We start from the raw sequence: 20,494 nt of genomic DNA, 5'->3' as shown, positions 1-20,494 counted from the left end.
TTTGTAAATCATGTTGTTGGTTTTTCCTGGAATAAGTTACTGTCTCAAAAAGAAAAGAAAAGAAAAGAAAAGAAAAGAAAAGAAAAGAAAAGAAAAGAAAAGAAACCCCCCCCCCCACCAGTTATGTTTTTCCCCATAGATGGCTTGTGTTAAAAGGTTGCTAAGTCTATTACATATTTATTAAACATTCAGCTGATATCTGTTTAGTGAGATCATTTTTCTTATGACTATCTAGGCCATCTTTGTAGCACATGGGCCAGGATTTAAAGAAAAAATTGAAGTGAAACCTTTTGAAAACATTGAGGTTTACAACTTAATGTGTGGTAAGTAAAAACTAGACTCTCTGCAGCAGGAAAAACAAAATCCAATGAGCAGAGAAACATAAGACAGTGGCCCAAAATATAATGTCCTGCTTCAGGATATAATGCAAACATATATGATATCGTTACCTTGGTCCCATAATCCTCCTCTTTCCATAGTAGTGGCATAGGTGAGCAGCTGTTTTTCCTATTGGACAGTGCTGTATTTATGATTCACGTAGTACTTTTATATCCATTTAGAGCTATGCACCAAGGTGGTTTGAGTGTTGGACTGGGGGCCCTGGAAGACCCAGGTTCTAATCCCCACTCAGTCATGAAGTTCACTGGGCAACTTTGGGCAGTCACTCACTCTCAGCCTGACCTACCTCACTGGGTTGTTGGTGTGAGGATAAAATGGAACCATGTGAGCAACCCTGGGTTCCTCACAAGAGATAAAAAGGGCAGGATATCAATAACAACAACAGCCACCAGCTGCTGTTCTTGCATGGTGGAACCCAGGGCAGCATGCATCGTGTCCTTAGACACTTAGCCATTCAAGCCCAGACCGCTTTAGCTTCAGCAAAGAGTCAGCATCACGTGTCCTAGGACGGCGCTGCACTTTGAAAAGGGTCATCTGTACTGCGCTGCCTTCCAGATTTGGAAATCTGCAAGGAGTCCCCCAACACACTGAGATGTATGGTCATTCCTCCCCTACATATGGGAAAGTCTTTCTCCATGAGGCACTAATTGTGGCACATGATTCCTTATTTGTGGTTATTTCTCCATTCTTTAGATTCTGATCCTACAGTTTCAATTCTGTTTTTCTAGAATTTCTTTTAGAATGAGGAAAATAGGATATTATTTCTGAAAGCAAAAGAAAAGGGTATTTTTCTACTTTAGTAACTGCAACATTCTGCTGCAGTGCATCAACACCCAGAGGTGATGTAGCAGAAAGGCAGAAAGGGGAAAGTTCTTTGTGTTGCACTTATATTTCAATTCTGTGATAAATTTGGAAGTATATTGAGACTGCGATGAATTGCTTCTTGTAGAAAAGCTTACAATGACTGTGTTTATCATTAGGAGAAAGCTTTATGTAAATGCTTACAGGGTCTTTTTTCTTCAGTTTTTATATCTGGAAAGACTAGTTCTACCTAATTTATGAGATGGTGGGTCGTGTTTTGAGAAATAATAACAACAGCACTGTATTTTTATTATTTACTTATTACATATTATAATTAAATAGCATACATTAATCAAGATAATTCTAAGATACCTTTCAGAAAAAAGAATCAGAAAAAGAAAAAAGAAATTTATTGTTTAAAGCTAACACTAATTATCAATAAAATGCACAGTTCCATAAAACAACTGCAACATTAGTGACAACCTCATACAATTCAACTACTATATTCAAAAGCCCTTTAAATGCCTGAGAATTGAATACTGGGAGTAGAATTTCCACTTGATGTTCATGAACACCAAGTGGACGTTCAGCAGCACATACTTTCAAATTATGCACTCAAACAACAGTGCGAATGTTGCTTTTTGCTATGACTTTCTTCTCAAGGATCCCAGCTTGCATGACAAGGTCCAATGCATTCCTTATTAGTGCAGTTCCATTGCTACTAACCCATAACTTAACCCCAGCCGGCACATTTGCATTGTTTGCTGAAGGAATCTCCATGGCACGGGCAGCTCCCATGGGACAGATCCACACCAGTGGCCCAAGCACCCTCCAGGGCTACTTTCCACTGAATGCTGCCCTGGTGAGATTAAAGACCCAACCACAGAGAAGGGGCAAACACACCACAGCAGTAGGCTATCGATCAGACCATAAACAAATTGAATGGAATGGCCCTGTGTGTACCAGTAAAGAATCCAAGCAGCTCTCTCTGGAAAAATGATATTGCAGGGTTTGAAGTGGTCCTTCTTCAGCAAGAAATGCTTGTGCCTGTTCTTTTTTTTTTTTTACTAATAGCCAGATTTGCATGGTCTGGGACTGAGCTCTGGTTCCAGCCAAGGCTTGGATAGGCCTGCGCATGATAAATCTCATGCATAATGAACAATAATGATTCCCCACCCTTCACAGATCTGCTTAAAATTCAGCCAGCCCCAAACAATGGAACACACGGAAGCTTGAACCATCTTCTGAAAGTTCCTTTCTACACTCCATCACCTGCAAAAGAGGAGTCCCCTCCATCTTCCTATCCTGTTAGTCCCTCTCCATCTTCCAATGTGTCATCGGGTTGCAACCTCGACTCAGTAAGTCCTAACAGATTTTTTCCCCTTTTTGCTTTTCAGGTATTTAAGGTATTTTTAAATGAACTCTCCTGGTTCTTTTTTGTTTGCAGATAACAGATTTAAATGCTGTGAATCAAAGATTAAACCTCACCGATAAAGCAAGTAAGTTTAGTTGTTTTTTTAAATATTACAACTATAAATTCAAAATATGCATTCTTTGAAAACAAATGATAGAAATGTCCATGGTATGTGACACAGCCAATACACATAGCATGAACTGTTACATTTTAAATTTTTACAAATTCACACTTTCACACAAAAAGATACAAAGCAATAATTCCTATTGCATTTCTTTTTTATTTAACAAATCTGTTTCTAGGTTTTCTCTGTGTAAATTCACTGATTATTGTGGGGTAAATGGTTTTCTTGCAATGACAGCTTATGCTAAAGCTGAACAGTAAACTTTCTTGAGCCGCTTCGGCACTTTGAAACTTGAGGCTATTCGTGTTGAAGCAGCACATTTAAGAGTGTGTGTGTGTGTGTGGGGGGGTCCCTCCATGATAGGCAGAGCCACACTCCAAGCCACACCCCATCAAAGCCACGCCTATTTCCAAGGTGGTGCAGCCTATGATTATATGATCAAAATCAGCTTTGTCGCTCTGTTTGAATTTCTGCTGAGTGATGTATGCAAGATGAGGGTATCTCTTTTAGAGATGAAACAATGACTGCTTCTAGAAGTTATTTCTTATTACCTTATTTATTAAGAATGAATAATTTTTTATTACATTTGTACCCCTCTTCTTAACCTGTTAGATTCAGGACTCCAGTGAGGTGGCAGCTGCCAGCCATGAACCAGCAAAATTAAGTCACTGGAGAGGTAGTGGGGGAGGGACTGTGACCCTGGCTTTGGGGATCCAGTGAACCCCCCAAGGTACCCTCCAAGATAAGTGGGGGTGCTCCAACCTCCAAGGGCCCCCTCCACTACACCTTTGCTCAAGATAGGCCGAGTGCAGGTGAGGTCAGGATGAGAGACGCAGATGAGGCATGGGCGTTTGAGCATAGTGCTGTTCCAAGCAACCCAGCGGCAGCTCAGGCAAGGCAACAGGTGGGCTTGTGGGCAAAGGGAGTATGTAATTCTCCACTTTTGTGAGCTGGAGAAAGGACAGAAGAAGGTAGGCAAAGCCCATGCTGGCTGGGAATGATGGGAGTTACAGCCCACCTAACACATCTGGAAGGCACCAAGTTGGAGAAGGCAGGAGTAGCTCGCAGGCAACCTGAATAAAATCCATGGACACGACTGGGATTTTGAGAGTGTTGTGAGTGCTGTCACAAAATGGCTGCCATGAGGGAGGCATGTGTGTTCATAAAAGAGCCTGACAGGGTGGGTATGGCCAGTCATAAGGCACTCCTCTCCCACAAGGCAAGCTGGGGAGACTAAAATAAAGGTTCCTAAATATCAAGCAGAAAACACAAAGTCATACTTTTCAGTCCCAATATGTGTAGCTAGAGGGCAGCTCTTCACTTTGCTTCATGCCAGCCTCCTAGATTGCTTGTTTAATTAAAAAAAAAGAAATAAAATTGAGAAATTCAAAAATAAAGAAATTAAATTAAGAAATTAAATAAGAATAGAGACTCTTGAGCACCAAGGGACATTTTACAGGCACATTTGGGCCCATGAGCAGCACAGGGGAGACAGTGGGCATAAGAACAAAGAAGCAATCTTGGATCTGGTAGACCTGTCCTCCTTTGGAGGCTTCATTCATTTTGCCAAACACCCCCCCTCCCTTTTCCAAGTATGTCCTACTCCTTTCCTGGCAGGGTGAAGGAGATTTTGTACCTGCTCCAGGTGTCTAGCCAGGAAAGTTGAACAGAGTATGTTGCCAGAAATGGAAACAAGGTCAAAGTCTTCTGGCCTATTATTACTCTTCTATATTTACAGCATTGGTCCTTAGTAGACAGGTTGGGGGCTACACACAGGAAGGGCCTGGACCTAAGATGGCTTTGTGCCAAAGGCATCCTCAGTTTGGAGAGGATGCCTTTTTAGAGAAGCAAGAAGGAGGAGGGGGAGGGGGAGGGAGAGGAGGAATGGGACCAGCTGCCTGGAGAGGTGGAGGGCTCTCTCATACTAGAGATGTTCAAGGTGAGTCTGGACAGCCATCTGAGTGGGACGGTGTGACGTGGGGTCCTGCAACAGCAGGAGGTTGGACTCGATGGCCTTCATGGCCCCTTCCAGCTCTACTATTCTATGATTCTATGAATTTTAGCAATGTGCACTAACCTCAAGTGATGCGTTCAACATCATATCTAGTTTTGCCCCAAATGTCAAACCAGAAGCCAAAGAAGGGTTTTGTCATCGTCGTCATTGTTGTTTATATGGATATGCCAGGAAGAACTAAGACCCAGTTTTTAGATGGCAGGTTTTGTCTAGAAATTTTCTAGTACGTCCAATGTATCAAAGGGTGGGAAAGCTGAATAAGTCAATACATTTAAGAGTAACTCTGGAAACAGCCCTGGAAATGTTACAAAATCCCATTTTCCTGCTCTTCCATCAAGTGATCAAAAGAATGTGGAACTCAGTAATTATGATTTCTGTTCTAGTAATGGAAGCCAAAGCTCATCATCTGCCTTATGGCAGGCCCCAGGTTCTACAACAAGGGAGTACATATTACCTCCTTTACCAGGATAAATATGTGAGTGGATACAGTACAAACATCTTGATGCCACTATGGAGTTCATATTCTGTCAGTCAAACAGTGAGTGCTCAAATTTATTTACCTTTTCTTGTAAAATGAAATGCTGTATGGAAATAGGGCAACAATTTCTAGCAAAGTTGATTTTTGCTGCAAGATCCAGCAGAGTCATTGTTTCCAGCATCCCGTGCAGGGCGCATGCATCTGCATGTGTTTCCTATAAATAAGGATTTCCTCCTGCCAGGAGCACATGCACATCCAGAACAGTAAACACACCAACCACTTGGACTTAGCTTCAAGTATGGAGCACAGTTGCTACCGTACAGGGAACTGTTGAAGGTGTCTTGCCCAAGAGCCTCAAAGACCTGCTGCTGAAAGCTGTCCTTTGTGGAAAGCGATGTTCAGGCCAGTTCTGCTTTAAGGATAAAGAACTGAAAGACTGTGGTCCATCCACAGTGGACACCTATGCCGGAGGCTAGACAGACAGGGACCTGTGTGAGGGGGAATGCATTTCTGTTTAAATCATAATAATTATTTCTGAATTTGCATCTGTATATGAAAATTGCATGTGCAAATTTGCTCCTTCCTTGGGCCTTTGTGAGGATGCTGCAGGTGCAGGATTGCTGATTCTAGAGATGTTGCATACAGGTGTCTGGCTGACAAGCTGTGGTGCCACCTGTGGTCCAAGGGCAAGGTTGGGAAGCTCAGGTTAGGCTCCAGCATCTCTGCTGCTGGTCCAGCAGATCTGGATGGCGTCCTCTCGTCTGGGTCCAAGGCCTGGGTCCAAAGCTGCTGCTCAAGACAGAGGTTCTTATGTCACTTTGCAGACCGTTTCCATCTCCATATTTTCCTCCTGTACATGGAAGTGGAGAAATTTATCCATCCTTACAAGAAATGACTGGCCAAGTAGGTTGGTCTTTTAAGCAGCTGTGGCACTAAACTATCAACATGGAATGAAAAGTTCAGCTCAAAAAGGACCAACATGTCTTTCATAAGGCCAGCAATATCCTGAGCCAGTCTCACAAACCATAAAGGACATCCAACAGAGACAGTAGTCAGATTTTCTGACGCAAACAAGCCACAATTTAGAGAGGAAACACTAAGATTGTACCTTTGGCTGTTGGGGGACTTTTGAGAGGAAAAACACTCATTTCCTTGAAAGGAAGGATTTGGTTACAGTGAGCATCCCACACACTTCTAGAAACAGAATCTGCTTTTCCCTTTCCCCACTAAAAAGAATGTCAACATCTGTGCTGTTACTTCCACAGGCTCAAAAGTTCCTCCCACTCCTCCTCCTCCTCCTCCTCCTCCTCCACCACCACCACCACCACCACCACCACCACCACCATACAAATTTACTACAAAATTTAAACAACAAATTTAAAAAGATCATTACTTCCTGACAGTTAGGACCCCCAGGGCATGGAATGGGCTTCCACAGGAGGTGGTTGAAGCCCCATCAGTGAGGGAGTTCAAGGATAAGCTGGAAAGGCACCTGGTGGGCATGTCATGAGTAAAGCCAGCTGGAGACAGGGGTCAGACTAGGTGGCCTGGGAGACCCCTTCTGATTCACTCTGTTTCTATGTTTCTATTAGCTAACTCGAGTTAAAACATCAGCTGGAGAAGGCTGGTGAATCCCAGAACCTCCTCTTCCTTCTGCTGCTTTTTCAGCTTGAATCAGTTTTCACAGAACCTGCTTTCTGTTAACAAAAGAGAAAAGAAAATGTGAGCGCAAGTGCAATATGTCATCAGCATTTCTCCATATGTTTGCAATTTGTTTGTTCCTCCGAATTTGCTAATTTTTTCAGATTTGGAATCTTTCTGAAATGGGGTGCTTCATGTGCAAAGGTAGCTCTCCATGCACGGCCCACCCCCTAGTCCTGCCTATGCGTAAACAGGAAGCTGCTGTGAGGCAGGGAGCATGTGCCCTTGGGAGCTCCTGGGCAGCACTGCAGAGCATCCAGGCATTTATTTCCTCAAGAGCAGCTGGAGCCTGGAGGCCCTGGGGGCTTATTCACACCTCCATGAAAACCTCTGCCACACGTGCTGACACGTGACCTGCGCTCTCACTCCATCATGACATCCAACTGAATGTGGAAATGGTCCCCACTGGAAACTGTGGCATTTGGTGCAGCGCTGGGGGAAGTGGAAACTCCATTTGTGGAGCTTGATTCATGTTGGGTCATTCTCAAATTCAGCATATTATTTAATAGCCGCATTCATGAAATGCTCCTGAGTTCTGCATTTGAATCTGGGCTTGTGCTAGTGGAGTCTTTGCTGAATAGAGACAAAAAGGGCATTGAAATTTTAGAGGAACTTCTGAACTTAATAGCATTCACAGCTCTGGTTCAAGGAGTTTGTGGGATCTTTCCTTTTTGTGGCACATTTATATATATTATTTACTTTTATCACGTCCTCAAAAAACAAGAACAACAACCCTGGAAGTGGCTGAGAAATGACCTGGCAGAGCACAGCAACTGATTCTAAATGCTGTAGTTAAAGTCCCACAAAATACAAATTATGCCCCTTGACATGTTGATTACTGCCTCCCTTTTAAAGCAAGCTCTTTTTACCGAAGGCAGGCACTGTCCTTTTCCTCTGAGTCCCGACCTACTGTGCAACCTCAGCTAAACATTACAAGAGACACTGAGTTGTTGTGGCTCTGTTTGCCAGGCTCAGAACCTCGGCCTGGTGTCATTGGCCATCAGATGTGAGAGGGAGGCAAAGCAAATCCACAGTGTAATACCACCATGTTAGAAAGAACAGGGTGGAAAGAGACAAGGAACAGCAAGAGTTCCATATCTCTGGTACCATCTAATTTATTAGATTTATATTCCACTTTTTTTTAAGAACTCGAGGTGGCTTACATCATGCTGCTCCTCCTGCTCTCAATCTTATCCCCGCAAGAACAACCCTGTGAGGTAGGCTGGGCTGAGAGTCTGTGGCTGGCCCAGAGTCACCCAGCTGGCACCATGGCTGAGTGGGGATTAGAACCCAGAACGTCTGAGTCCCAGTCTCGTGCTCTTAACCACTACACCACACTGGCTCCTAGTTTCACCCGGGGAGTCCATTCTTACACATATCTTTTCAGAAATAAGTTCCACTGAATGCCACAGAGCTTTCTCCTATGTGGGTGGACAGAGATTCCTCAGCTTGGTGTTCTTCACATGGTCAGGCTGTATTGTGCCCACCCAGAATGGCCTTGTGTGACACTTGAATTTTTTATTTCTTAAGTCAGAGAGAGCAGCAAGTAGATCTCCAGATGATTCAGATCTCAATTTCCAGCATTCTTAACTATTAGCCATATTGGCAGCTGCTTCTGGGAGTCGAAGTCACAAATATTTAGAAGCCTCCTACCTTCTGTCCATCCGAGTTCTTTTAGCTGTTATTTCAGTGATCAGATGCTTTTTTTTCTTCATTTTTGCCAGTGTTGGTTTCCTTTCTTCCCACTTCATTTGTTACTTGAGGACTTTATATCATGTGTTGTATGCTCAGATAATTTCAACTTCTATTTTTTAAAGTGTGCAACATTTTTTAATGAAACCTGGTGATGGGTATATATCTGAGTGAGGATCATTGTGGTGATTAGCCTGCTGGAATGGGACTTGGGACATCTGGGTTCTAGTGCCCGCTCAGCCATACAATTCACCGGGCCAAACATGAATGCTTGACTCAGCCAACATCACAGGGATGTTGTGAGGATAACATGGGGGGGGGGAGGAGAACCTTGTGAGCTGCCTTGCATTCCTTCCAAGAGGAAGGAAGATGGAGTATAAACATGATGTAATAATGGTTCAGCATAGATTGGTCTTGCAACAAAACAGAACGGTGGCATTGAGAAAATAAAAGGAAACCGGTGATCCGCTAACTATGGCAATTGATGCAAAATGGATATTGGAACAGATCCACAGGTAACAAAGACTATGGACCATTAGAGATGCTACATTGGTACATGTGCATTGGCACTGCTGGCAGTGTGCTGTTTGTGATGTTGTGGTCTTCAGGTTTTGCAGCAATGGTCTGCTGGCTAGTGGTGAAAGCATTTCCTGGCATATCAGGTCCATACAAGGTGGACGTGGCCAGAGGCCGGCTGCAGAGAACAGAAATGCTTCCCGCCATGGGCCAGGGAGGCTACTACTCCAGGGGTGCCTTTCACTGGCCGCTCGCACGAGTGGGGCAGGCAACAGTGTGCCTCCACACAGCTTTCATCATGCCTGCGGAGACAGTCCACTGCTCTGGATTATTCTTATTCTCACTGGCAGCTGGGGTTGCTTCTAAGTGGACTGGGAGTTTCTAGCTGGTGCTATCCTGAAGCCTCTGAGTAGTTCGGCTTTCTTGATTGTTTATGGTTGCATCCAGGGCAGTTTGTCAAATTTCCAAATGTGTCCATGGCACCTAAAATGTACTCACCATTACTCTACCATCCCGTAGTAATAGCAAGAGCACTCATTCCATGTGGATCATTACTCAGCATCCATTCATCAGAATTCATCTTTTATGCATGTATTTCCTGCTTCCTGCTGCAAAAATGACTAATCCCAATTGCATGAATCTAGGAATGTACAGGTTTTATTACAGCCATTCTGTCTGTGTTTCAGGCATCTTTCATTCTGTTATATGTCAATGGCACTGACTTTTTTGTAAATCAGAATTTTGTTGTACTAGTGCCAATTCACATTAGTGCAAATGGGTCCAGGGTAGAAAAAGCAAATGGATTCACTACAGAATCTTCAGTAATCATTACAGAATCATAGAAACCTAAATTCATCTGAAGCCATTGGAGATTTCTCTGACACCCCTATATAAGTCATGATTTTTAAATTGTTATCGCCAAAGGCATTTTGCTCTCACGAAAGCTGCAGGAGGCAAATATATGATCCCAAGTGCCACTACTTTCATCTTTCTGCCATGGCTTTGTATTGGTCCATTGTTCCCTCTTGCCTGTTTTCTACCCATGCATTATCAAATGCTGGAGAACCAAGGAATAAACAGACTGGGGAGCATTTCTATTTCTGGTACTGTCATGATTCATTATAAAAATAGGAAAGGAAAGGAAAGAATCAATGAAAGCTAGGAAATTGCAAAACCTTAGGTTAGCCACGACTGTGGGTGTAATGCTCTCTCTCTCTCTCCCCTCCTGTTCCCCTTCCAGCCGGGACATGTACCTTCCCCTTCTCCTCCCGTTCCAGACGGTCTGCGGCCTGATGTTCGAATCCCCGCATCTCAGAGCCAAAACTGCTCCAGCTACCAGCCAGACCTGAATATCACCCACGGTTTCCTCTATCCTCCCAGTTAGTAGTGCTCTTTATATAGAACAAACAGAACGTTTTAATCAGCTGGATGTGGCTGAGTGTTTAAACATATACATGGCACTGAAAGAACCCACTTGGGATAAGTGTGGCATCCAGGAACAAAATAGAAAATGAGAGAAGATTTCAGTGGTGTTTCTTGTCTGAAAGACAAATGGCTTTGCTATACAGTAGTCCCTGAATTTTGGAACACCAGACCACCAGGCCCTTGGGGCCATAGCCAAATATTTTTGTTGCAGAAGTTTACATTTTCATTGAGTAAGACGATATGAAAGTTCTGCAGGAAAGCTACCACTTAAGGACAAAGCAGACGTTACTTTAAATATGTGTCTAGCAGCTACAGCTTTTTTTTCTTTCTTTCTTTCCATTTTTACTCTACAGGAAGATGTACAAATTTAATTGAATCCGTCCCATCTGTATTTCATGGACTGTCGGGCATTTTTCTTTCTGTCATCTGCTCAGTGACACAATTGGTTTCCCATCCCCAGAGCTTTGTTCTCCTTAAACAAATTTACATTGCCCCCTAGTGCATACTTATACAAATGCTATAATGTGAATTGGTGCTAATTCTCTCCTCCTCCCAGAAGTGAAAAAACAGGTCCACAGGTCTACAGAGTCCTCATGACTTTGAAAAACAGTCTGCTATGGAATCTGCAGGTCAGATTTGTTAAATAAACAAACAATTCAAACCTCGCCTGAATCATTTCTCCAACTTTCCTACTCTACGGTTGGTTCAGTAGGAATTTGAAATTTTCCCTACCACCATGCTTGTGCCTTGTGTAGAATAAAAATGAAAAAGACATGGTTGCTAGACACAGATTTTGGTACATAGAAACCTGGTGTCCAGTATATTTAGCTATTAGAAGGGTTTGTCATCTTTCTTCGAATTCCTTTGGGCCTACCCACACCATTGGTGTAGTTAGACACTTTAGACTCAGAACTTGATGGTGTAATGGGATCTCTTTGCATAGCAATGTGGTTTGCTTACTTCAAAATGGGATAAATCAACCTTGCTAAATTTGCAGGGCATGAACTCAAGGTGTCCATGTATTTTATTGAGTGTGTTTCTGGATGTTTATGCCACTAACCCTGTCTAGGCGATACAGATACCTACCTTCCAATTGTTTTGCCTACCCAGCCAGGACCAACAAAGGTCTGTAATATTTGACCAGGAGTGGGTGTGCCACATGTGCAAGTCATCACTTGATACATGCAGGTAGAAAGTATCCTCAAGCCCCTTGGAGTTTTTTTAGTGAGAAACTTAACAGCTCTGATTTAAAAGTTCATGATTCTTGTTAGATTCTATATATTCATAGCAAACTCAGTCTCCAAGTGTGGTTTCTTATGTAGCCAAAATGACATGCGGCTTACATGAAAAATGGACTTACCAGCAGAGCTGGCAGAAATGCAAGCTATGAGAAAGGCAACAAATCTTTACCCCCCCCCCCAAAAGAGTTTTTTGTGGTGGGGACAGAAACCCAAGACAACCCAGTGAGAACTGAGTATGTTTGGTTGCCATGGAATTCTGACTCTTGGGCAGGGATGGGATATCCTGGGAGTGGAGATATTTAATTGGCTGGAACCCTAAAGAGTTGCATCTACAACCTTCTGCAACATTTAGTGTATCTCTCTCCTACCTCCACCTTTGATCCCATGTTTGCATGTAAGAGCCTTAAATAAAAACATTGACATAATATTTTATTAAGCAAAGATGTAAGTAAACAAAACTGTGTTCTACTTAGTAATAGATACTATTTTCTTTTATAGACATCAGTTCATCTGGTATCGAACAATATGATGCTTTAGTTACCAGCAACATTGTTCCTATGTACAAAGAATTCAAAAGTAAGTTCTGATGGCATCGAAATACATTTTGACACATCATACTTTGCTAAGAGAATTCATGTTTTCATATCCCATATAGATACGTGGCAGTTTGGCACTCTCATGTTCTCACCTGTATGGCCAAGGGAGAGGGGAAGCCACATTGCTTCATCCTTCTAATTATTCCATGGGCTTGATTTATCCTGGACAGGACAGGCACACAGCATCCATGCCCCCTCAATGGTGCAGTGTAGACCATCAGACTGGACTTGAATGAGGAGAGAACATTCTGTCCCCTGAGGTTTCCCTGATTTAAAAAGCAAAGGGCAATTCCCATGTCACAAGGTAATGGGGAAATTCCTTTAAGAATTCACATGTTCCAGCAAAACAGTGGGGATAATCATGCCAACCTGAGCATTAGATAAGTTGAGGCAGCTGCCCCAGGTGGCAAATGCAGAAGGTAGTGAGGGATGGAAAGAGGGAGCTTCCTGCCCCAAGCATCCCCCTTTGCTAGTCCGCTGCCTTCAGACATTCTGGACGATGCTATCTTCATTGACAGGATTCAGCAGCCCCTCTACTCTGCTTTGGAATGGGGGTGGCCATCTTGTCCTTTACCCAGACAGCAAAAATTTAACTCTCGGGCTGACCCTGGGGATAGTTTCCTGGCAGCCAGCCATATCCAAGAAGCTAGCCTTTACTCTTGTTTGCTTCATGAGTATACACACTTTGAAAGGGTTTTTGTTATTGGGCCTGCCTTGAATGGACAGCGAAGGTGTTTACTAAGGATACTGGCTGCCAGGATTGGCCTTGTCGGACAACTCACTGGCCGTGAGCTGCCTGTCTCTCACTGTCTCTGTCACCACTTCTTGTTAACCCAAGCCAGGGCAAGGAAGTTTCCTCTGGCTCTCAGAGTGCTTACTAAGGAGGAAGAAGGCAACTGTCTATGCTCCCAATCTAAACTGGCCGAGTCTTTCCTTCTCCCCTTCCATATCTTAGGATACAATCCTATGCATGTTTGGAAGGAAAAGGCCTGCAGCTTCCAGCATCCCTCAGCCAAGCATCCTGGCTGGGGATTGCTGAGCAATGTCAATTTTTTTCCCCTGCCTATCAGGGAAAAATGACACAAATGGTCCTAGCATTATGGTGCTGATGAACAGGGAATAAAACATTTCCTAAGTTTGCAATGCCTAGGAGAAGGAAGCAAACCCAATAATTGGTTTTGTTCATTTCTAAGAATCTCAGAAGCCCTACTTTTGAATTAAACATGAACCAGAATTTTAGTAACTGGAGCTTGTCAACCCAAAATGAAGGAAAATGGTTTCCCCCATAGCTGATTCTCTCTGTCTTGCTGGTCTCCAAAATACAGGATTATGGGATTACGTTCATGATACTCTGCTTCCAAAATATGCTGAGGAGAGGAATGGACTAAATGTGATCAGTGGGCCTATTTTTGATTACAATAGTGATGGACACTTTGATCCGCTTGCTATCATTACAGAGTAAGTAAAGAAAAAATAACCAGTTCAAAGGTAAAGTATGGCCTTTAATGTTTAAAAACGTATTTTATATCATCTGTACTACACTCTTCAGAGAGTCTTACAGTCTCCCATCCAGGCACCCCCCGGATCCAGATGCTCAGCTTTTGCAGTCAGATGGATTCAGGCAACTAGCAAACTGGGCTGCTAGATCTTGGGGGGATCCTCTATGGATAAAAGAGGGCTTTCCCTGCACACAGCCACCCTCCATGAGCATAGCATGACAGCAATGGCGACAGAGGAGAGTGTCGCTAGCCCTCGTTCTGGTTCTTCCTCCCCATACGTGAGCCGCCCCGAGGCTTTGCTGTGATGGGGGCGGCATAGGAATGTTTTAAATAAATAAAATAAATAAATAAATATGTAGAGTGTCACCAAACAAATGAAAAGGGCTTCTGTGTTAGCCAGGTGACTTCGTATCGATCTAAAATTGCATACATATTTCTAAGCTTCGTAGCTTCTTGGATGGTAGTGTGAACCTCAACCACTCAAAATGGTTTCTGTAAAAATGAGGTGTTACGAATCCTGCATTTATGTCTGGCTCATGTGTTATGCTGATCTTCCCTCCATTCTGCTCAGTGCTGTTGCTTGAGCTCACCAATGACAATGGAAATGGGAGGATGAAAGAAGTTGGAATGTTTCCCTATCCTCTCCCCTCCCCTCCCCTCCCCTCCTCTCCTCAGAAGGTTACATCCTCTAGCATTTGATGTGCAAAATGGTTTTCTGCATAAGGCTTTTATTGTAAGCACATGATTTTTAAAATTAGTATTAAGACTGCAAGGGCTGTAGACATCTCTGTTGGCTTCCAGGGCTTCTCCTGTATTTTGCAACCATTTTTGTGCTATTTTTTTAGAATAAGGATAATGAGTTCTTTTGTAAATCCACAGTGGCCCTGCACCTCGTTGTTGAGTAACAGAATGTATAGGAGGGTGGGGAAAGGAAAAACTCTGGAAACAAGCCACATGTAAGGGATGCATTCTTGCTCCAAAAAGGAAAATGGAAGAGGCATCAGTAAGGGCTAGGTTAAATGCCTTATGCAGATAAAGAAGCCTCAAGCAGAGTGATGTTGGGTAGACAGAGATGAGGAAGGAGAGGGAAAAAGAGAGGGAACAGCAGAGATCCTGGCTACAGAGCCATTGCAGAGGAGCAGGTGGCTGTGGTGGTGATGGAGAGATGTACAAAGAAGCCACTTCCACTGCATCAACCCCTCAAATTTATTGCTTCCCAGAAGAATCTTCTCTTTCATAATTGTTTTCCAACTCTTGCTCATAACTGCCAATCTTACTTTAAGTTCCACTGATTTTAATGGATCTCCTCTACTTGGAACTAAATCTGGATCCAACCCCATATTATAATGTACAGATATCTCTATAGCGCTCTTTAATAAATAAAAAATCAGAGTGTTTTACAAGGCTTTTGTATGTGTGAAACCTAGGGCATTTAATGGAATAAATATCTTAGCTTGAGCAGTCTCAGGAGAAAAAAATATATAATCAAAAGTATTATCTATGAAATGTTAGCTTGTTTTTTGAATTCATGGAATGTATTTACTAAAAACGGTATCAAAATGGATTCAGTAAATACTTGAGAATCAAATGCATGGCTGCTGTGACAGGACGCCTCTACTGTGGAGACATATTTATGTAGTGGGAACATGAATGATGCAGGAAAAAAATTCTAGAGTAGTGGTCTAGTCTAATTGAAATAAATGGATAACATATTATATGCTTCGAATGCCATAGGATGGGCTGGCAAGGAAAAGGGAATGCTGATGACTGAAGCAGCGGGAGATGAATTATCTGTAGGGGGTACAAAAGGAGTCAAGGAAGCAAAATACCAGCTTTACTCATATGCGGCCTTTTGGCCATGCAAATAGGTGCTTCGAGTTCTGTAGTGTTGGTGTTTTGAGATTTGCTCTCATCTAGGCTAGACATGATGCCACAGTTTTCAAGGATGGTTTGGGCTGAGGGAAAGAATTTCTGCCACAGTGTAGGATGGGCTGAGATGACAGACTCGAGCTTCCTTCCAGTCAAAGGGCTTTAATGTCTGTCAGCCACATGATGCTGTTTACAAGCTTCCATAAACATGTCAAAATCTGAACAAAATTAGTCACAGTAAGATAACCTGATCCACTGATGGGATGGAGAGCGGACACATTTGTATTAGGGGCAATATTTGACTGGATGTATGTGACAGTTTTAAGGGGGAAAAAACAGCGGGATACCCTAATTCCAGGAGCATCCAAATTTAGCTCTCATGGTTCCTCTATTTTTTAAATACTTGTAAAATATTAATTCAATTTCAGGTATTAAAAACCTGAAATTAAAATACTTATTTTTGGAGAGTTCGGCCTGACACTTGGTGTCTTTAATTCGCAACTGAATGCCAGTTACTCGAACTGAAAATTGCTGGTTAGGTGAGTCCAATCTTCTTATATAACACTGTTTCCCATCGACTGCCAAATATGGAGTTGGTTTTTCCAGGGGACAGAAGCTTGAGAGGGAAGTGAAACGTGAGCACTGGAGACCAGCACAAAGCCCACCATAGAGTAAGGAAAGAAAAGGATGGGGTTGGGAAAGAAGAAGGGCAAGTTTCAGCAATGTGATTGCATGCTCACCATGGCAGGCTGGCCGCAGCTCCTTTTAGAGCAGTTTTTTGTGTGGTGCAGGGAGTTGCAGGGATGATAGCATAATTAGAAACACAGAAACAGAGCAATTCGGAAGAGGCTTCCAGGGCCATCTAGTCTGACTTCTGGATCCAGGTGGCTCCACTCATGAAATACCTACCATGTTCGTTAGAAATTACTCCATCTCCCTTCTAGCCAGTGGATCACCCACAGGAACTTACTATCCAAGCCAATACCTTGCAATATTGCCACAAAGGAGGTCAGCTTTCCCCAGTTTAGTGCCCTTCAGATGGTTTGATTTCAACTCCCATCAGCCCTAGCCAGCATGGTCAGTTGTGGCAAATGCTGCAGGTTGTCATCCAAAATGTTGGAGAACATTTGAGGTTGCGGAGAAGGTATTCATAATTTCATTGAGCAGAGTGGTGTCAATTTTGTTCTCTTCAGTCTAGACTTTGGTGACCAGCCCTTGACTGATGTTCTTTTGTAGGTATGTGGCCAACACAAATATTCCAATCCCAACCCATTACTTTATTGTGCTGACTAGCTGTGAGAACCGGTCCCAAACCCCAGTGAATTGCTCAGGCTCACTGGATGTTCAGCCTTTTATTCTTCCTCATCGACCTGACAACACCGAGAGCTGTGGTGTAAGTACAACTCCATCCTCTTCAGACAGCCCTGCTCTTGTTACTAGTTATGTGACTTACACAAGTTTTTTTCCAATGGAATACCTAGCCTAATGGATAATTACAGATGACTGGCATTGGGCAGCAAATACTTTGGAACACATGGCACGGTAATCAGACAAGATGCCGCCTCTGTTTTTGTTGTTTTCTGAAATATCCCCATCCCTTTTCTGAAAGAGGAGGAATAAAAAGGCAAATGGAAGCCGGATAAGAAGCTGAGGGAGAAGCCTGTGGCCCCCAGACAGTGTCAGGGGCATGGCATAGGTTGAGTTCACAGGTCTGAGGTTGGAACCTGCTTTCTGATCTTGAAGCTGGGAATGCATGCCTTGACCACCCTGACAGCTGACCTGGCTGGCTGCCATGAAGAAGGGGGTGAAGGAGGCATTCTGATCAGTGGGGAATGACTTTCAGCTGTCCCATCTGTCTTGCTAGAGATGACCAAAAGAGCTTAGTTTGTTTATTAGTCCTTAAGCACCATAGCTCAGTATCCTGCTCAGAGCAAGGACAATTAGATATGAAGAAACGCAAACAAGCTCCATGAGCAAGCTCCAGCAATTAGCAAAGAAAAATCATTAAAGGCTATGATAGACTGAAATTCCTTACTCTGCTTTCAAGCTCCTTTGCTGCCACTTAACACAAATTCAATTGGCATTGAATCCAATTATTTATTCTTGAACTTTATGCTGATTTACTTTTCCAGGAAAATGTTCCCGCATACCTCTGGGCTGAAGAAAGAATACAGGCTCATGCAGCACGTGTCCGTGATGTGGAGCTTCTAACGGGTCTCGATTTTTACCAGGGGAGTGGCAAGCCTCTCCCAGAAATCCTGCAACTGAAGACATTTCTGCCAACATTTGAAACTCTTATTTACTGAGTGTGTGTGATTTATTAGGAAACTTACATCCTGGATGCTGTCAGGCATAAAGGAATCTACATCCTGGATGTTAGCACTACTAATCAAAAGACATTGCTCAATGATTCAGTATTTCCCTCCATAACAGATCTTTTGTGGAAAGAAAAGGGGAGTGAAGATCACTGTGAAAACACAGGAGGGCTACATACTGAATACAGTGTTGTCTGGACTACCCCATAAAATCTTGTGAATGAGGCAGCTAAATTAGTTCCTTCTTTGTGCAAGACCCCCTGGAAGCATAACTCAGTTACAGACCTTCATTTCATTAAGACAACAAGAAGAAAAACCCTCCCTCAATTTTCTCCAAATTGCATATGCTTCACTCTTTGCTGCAATCCTTTTCCCTGCCCCACCACCCCCATTTTCATGATACAAGGACTTCAGGCTTCAATTTTAATATACTGTATAAACAAATGGCATGAGAGAATGATTGTAAAGCACTCTGAAAAATAAAAAGCAGCCAGAAGTTATGAAAACTGCAATACTTCCAGGCAGCTATCATCAGTCACCATCTCCATCGACTTCTATCCTAAGATAAGTTAACTCAAGATTTTTCATGGAAGGAAGTCTCACATGCCCTGTGGGTGCACCCAAATGCCTCTTCAGAATGCCAGGGGCCCTTCCTGGAATGTGACTCCTGCCGTGGGAAAGATCAGGAAACGTTCCTTCCATGACCTTACCTTATCTTAGGGTTCTCTTGCACAGCTCATTCAGATCATGGTTGATGTTAAATATATTTTCCAAGCTCAGTTCTGCACCCTTACAAGATGCAATGCACATTGACTTATGCATTCTCATCAAACTGCATTGTTGATGGGAACAGGAATGGTGATCTCCCACACCAAGACTCGGCTGCAGGGAAAATTGTTATTACTTTGCATTCCACCAGCTCAGAAGGGGTTTCCCAGCTAAATGCTGCTTGGCTACCAGCTGGTTGCATCAACAGTCATTCCAATCATTCCAATCTCCCTGTAAGTTTCTTTTCAGGCCTACATGGGCAGATCACTGCACAGTGTAACCTTTCCCTATCCGAACAGTTGATTGTCCACAGGTCTAATAGATTTGTTTCTTGAGCTTCTTTTCCCAGCTTTTCTCACCAGTGAACGTTCCTTCAAGACATCCTCTCGATAAGGGACAACTGCAGAGGACCTACTATCACCTCAATGAGCCTGTCCATATTTAGTTTTGACTTTGGAAAGCAGGAAGTTGGAAAATAAAGACATTCCTAATGAACCTGAGCAGACTACATTTTATTATTTCTTGTACATTCTGTATATCTTTCCTTTTTTCCTGCAAGGTTCTTAAGGTGGGTTATCTAATCCTCATCCTCATCATTATTGTATCCTCATAACAACCCTGTGATATAGGTTTATCAGAGCATCGGTAACTGGCCCAAAGTCACCCACTGAGCTTTCTGGCTGAATGGGGACTAGAACCTGGATCTCCTGAGTCCCAGTTCTGTGCTCTTAAACACTGCCCCACACTGGCTTTGGCAGTCCATTTAGTCTAGTCCGATCTGCTAGCAGTCAAAAGCATCTGGACTGCACCAGGTTAGGGAAGGCTGAACTGCACAATCCACTGCTGCACAATTTATTCTTCTGAGGACAGACTCTTATAGTGGAGTCTTCTATTTTCTCAAGTAAAACAACTGCAGATGGCCACAGATTCAGAGACTGGCTGGCAGGGGAAGGGGAGAAGGGCAAGAGTGTGGAGGATCAGTTTAACCATTTCTCTTCCATTCATTTATCTCCTTAAAATACTTTCTTTCGTCGGTTACCCCCCCCCCCCCCAGGAAAAAAGGATACAGGGACACTCATCTTTTTTATTTTGGCAAGTGTGAAAGGAAGCAAGGATGTATTTTTGAGAGGAATCATGGGAAACGAAATAGTTAAGCTGCCTAACCCCATTCTACCTTTCCACTCAATCTGAAGTTACTCACGGGTGCTGTATCTGACAAAGGAATAGCTGGCTGCAGTATGCTGGCAAATGTAGGTCCTTTTCTGTCTAAGTATGTATAGGATGGGGCCTTAACTGTTTTAAAACTCTTAGGGTTATATGCCTAGTCTTTGGCTCCAATATTTTGTCTGTACATGCATGTGTGTATGTTTTGATTGAAGAAGTAAACATGTTGTGCCATAAAATTAATTTCACAAATAATACTTTTTATTACTACTTTTGCAAATAGTATCTACCCACAAACACCTGATAATCCAGAATGTCTCAGTAGTATCAACGTAAGTTAACTTGCAGTGACTCATAATGGCATAGTGATGTGTGATTTCAGTGACAAACCTATATGGTTCTACCTAGAAGTAAGGCCTATTGAATTCCCTGGGGTTTACTCTCAGGTATAGACTCTGACTTCCCAGAGTTTTGTGTT

At 43.0% G+C, this 20,494-nt stretch overlaps 1 protein-coding gene across 1 annotated transcript in view; it reads left to right on the top strand.

The window, feature by feature from the left end:
* The window catches only part of LOC123020578 (venom phosphodiesterase-like), a 56,821-nt gene extending 37,474 nt beyond the window's left edge, over nt 1-19,347 (top strand). The window contains exons 17-25 of the mRNA XM_044424488.1: nt 236-323; nt 2,386-2,558; nt 2,648-2,699; nt 5,136-5,290; nt 10,380-10,518; nt 12,304-12,381; nt 13,727-13,859; nt 17,006-17,162; nt 17,902-19,347. Of these exons, the coding sequence (XP_044280423.1) occupies nt 236-323; nt 2,386-2,558; nt 2,648-2,699; nt 5,136-5,290; nt 10,380-10,518; nt 12,304-12,381; nt 13,727-13,859; nt 17,006-17,162; nt 17,902-18,075 (1,149 nt within the window). The 3' untranslated portion in view covers nt 18,076-19,347. The remainder of the gene's footprint in view (nt 1-235; nt 324-2,385; nt 2,559-2,647; nt 2,700-5,135; nt 5,291-10,379; nt 10,519-12,303; nt 12,382-13,726; nt 13,860-17,005; nt 17,163-17,901) is intronic.
* Nucleotides 19,348-20,494: the final 1,147 nt, after the last annotated feature.

This window comes from Varanus komodoensis, unplaced genomic scaffold, assembly GCF_004798865.1.
Source record: "Varanus komodoensis strain SLA01 unplaced genomic scaffold, ASM479886v1 scaffold1, whole genome shotgun sequence".
In the NCBI taxonomy this organism is placed as follows: domain Eukaryota; kingdom Metazoa; phylum Chordata; class Lepidosauria; order Squamata; family Varanidae; genus Varanus; species Varanus komodoensis.
This window is presented reverse-complemented; position numbering and strand designations above follow the sequence as displayed.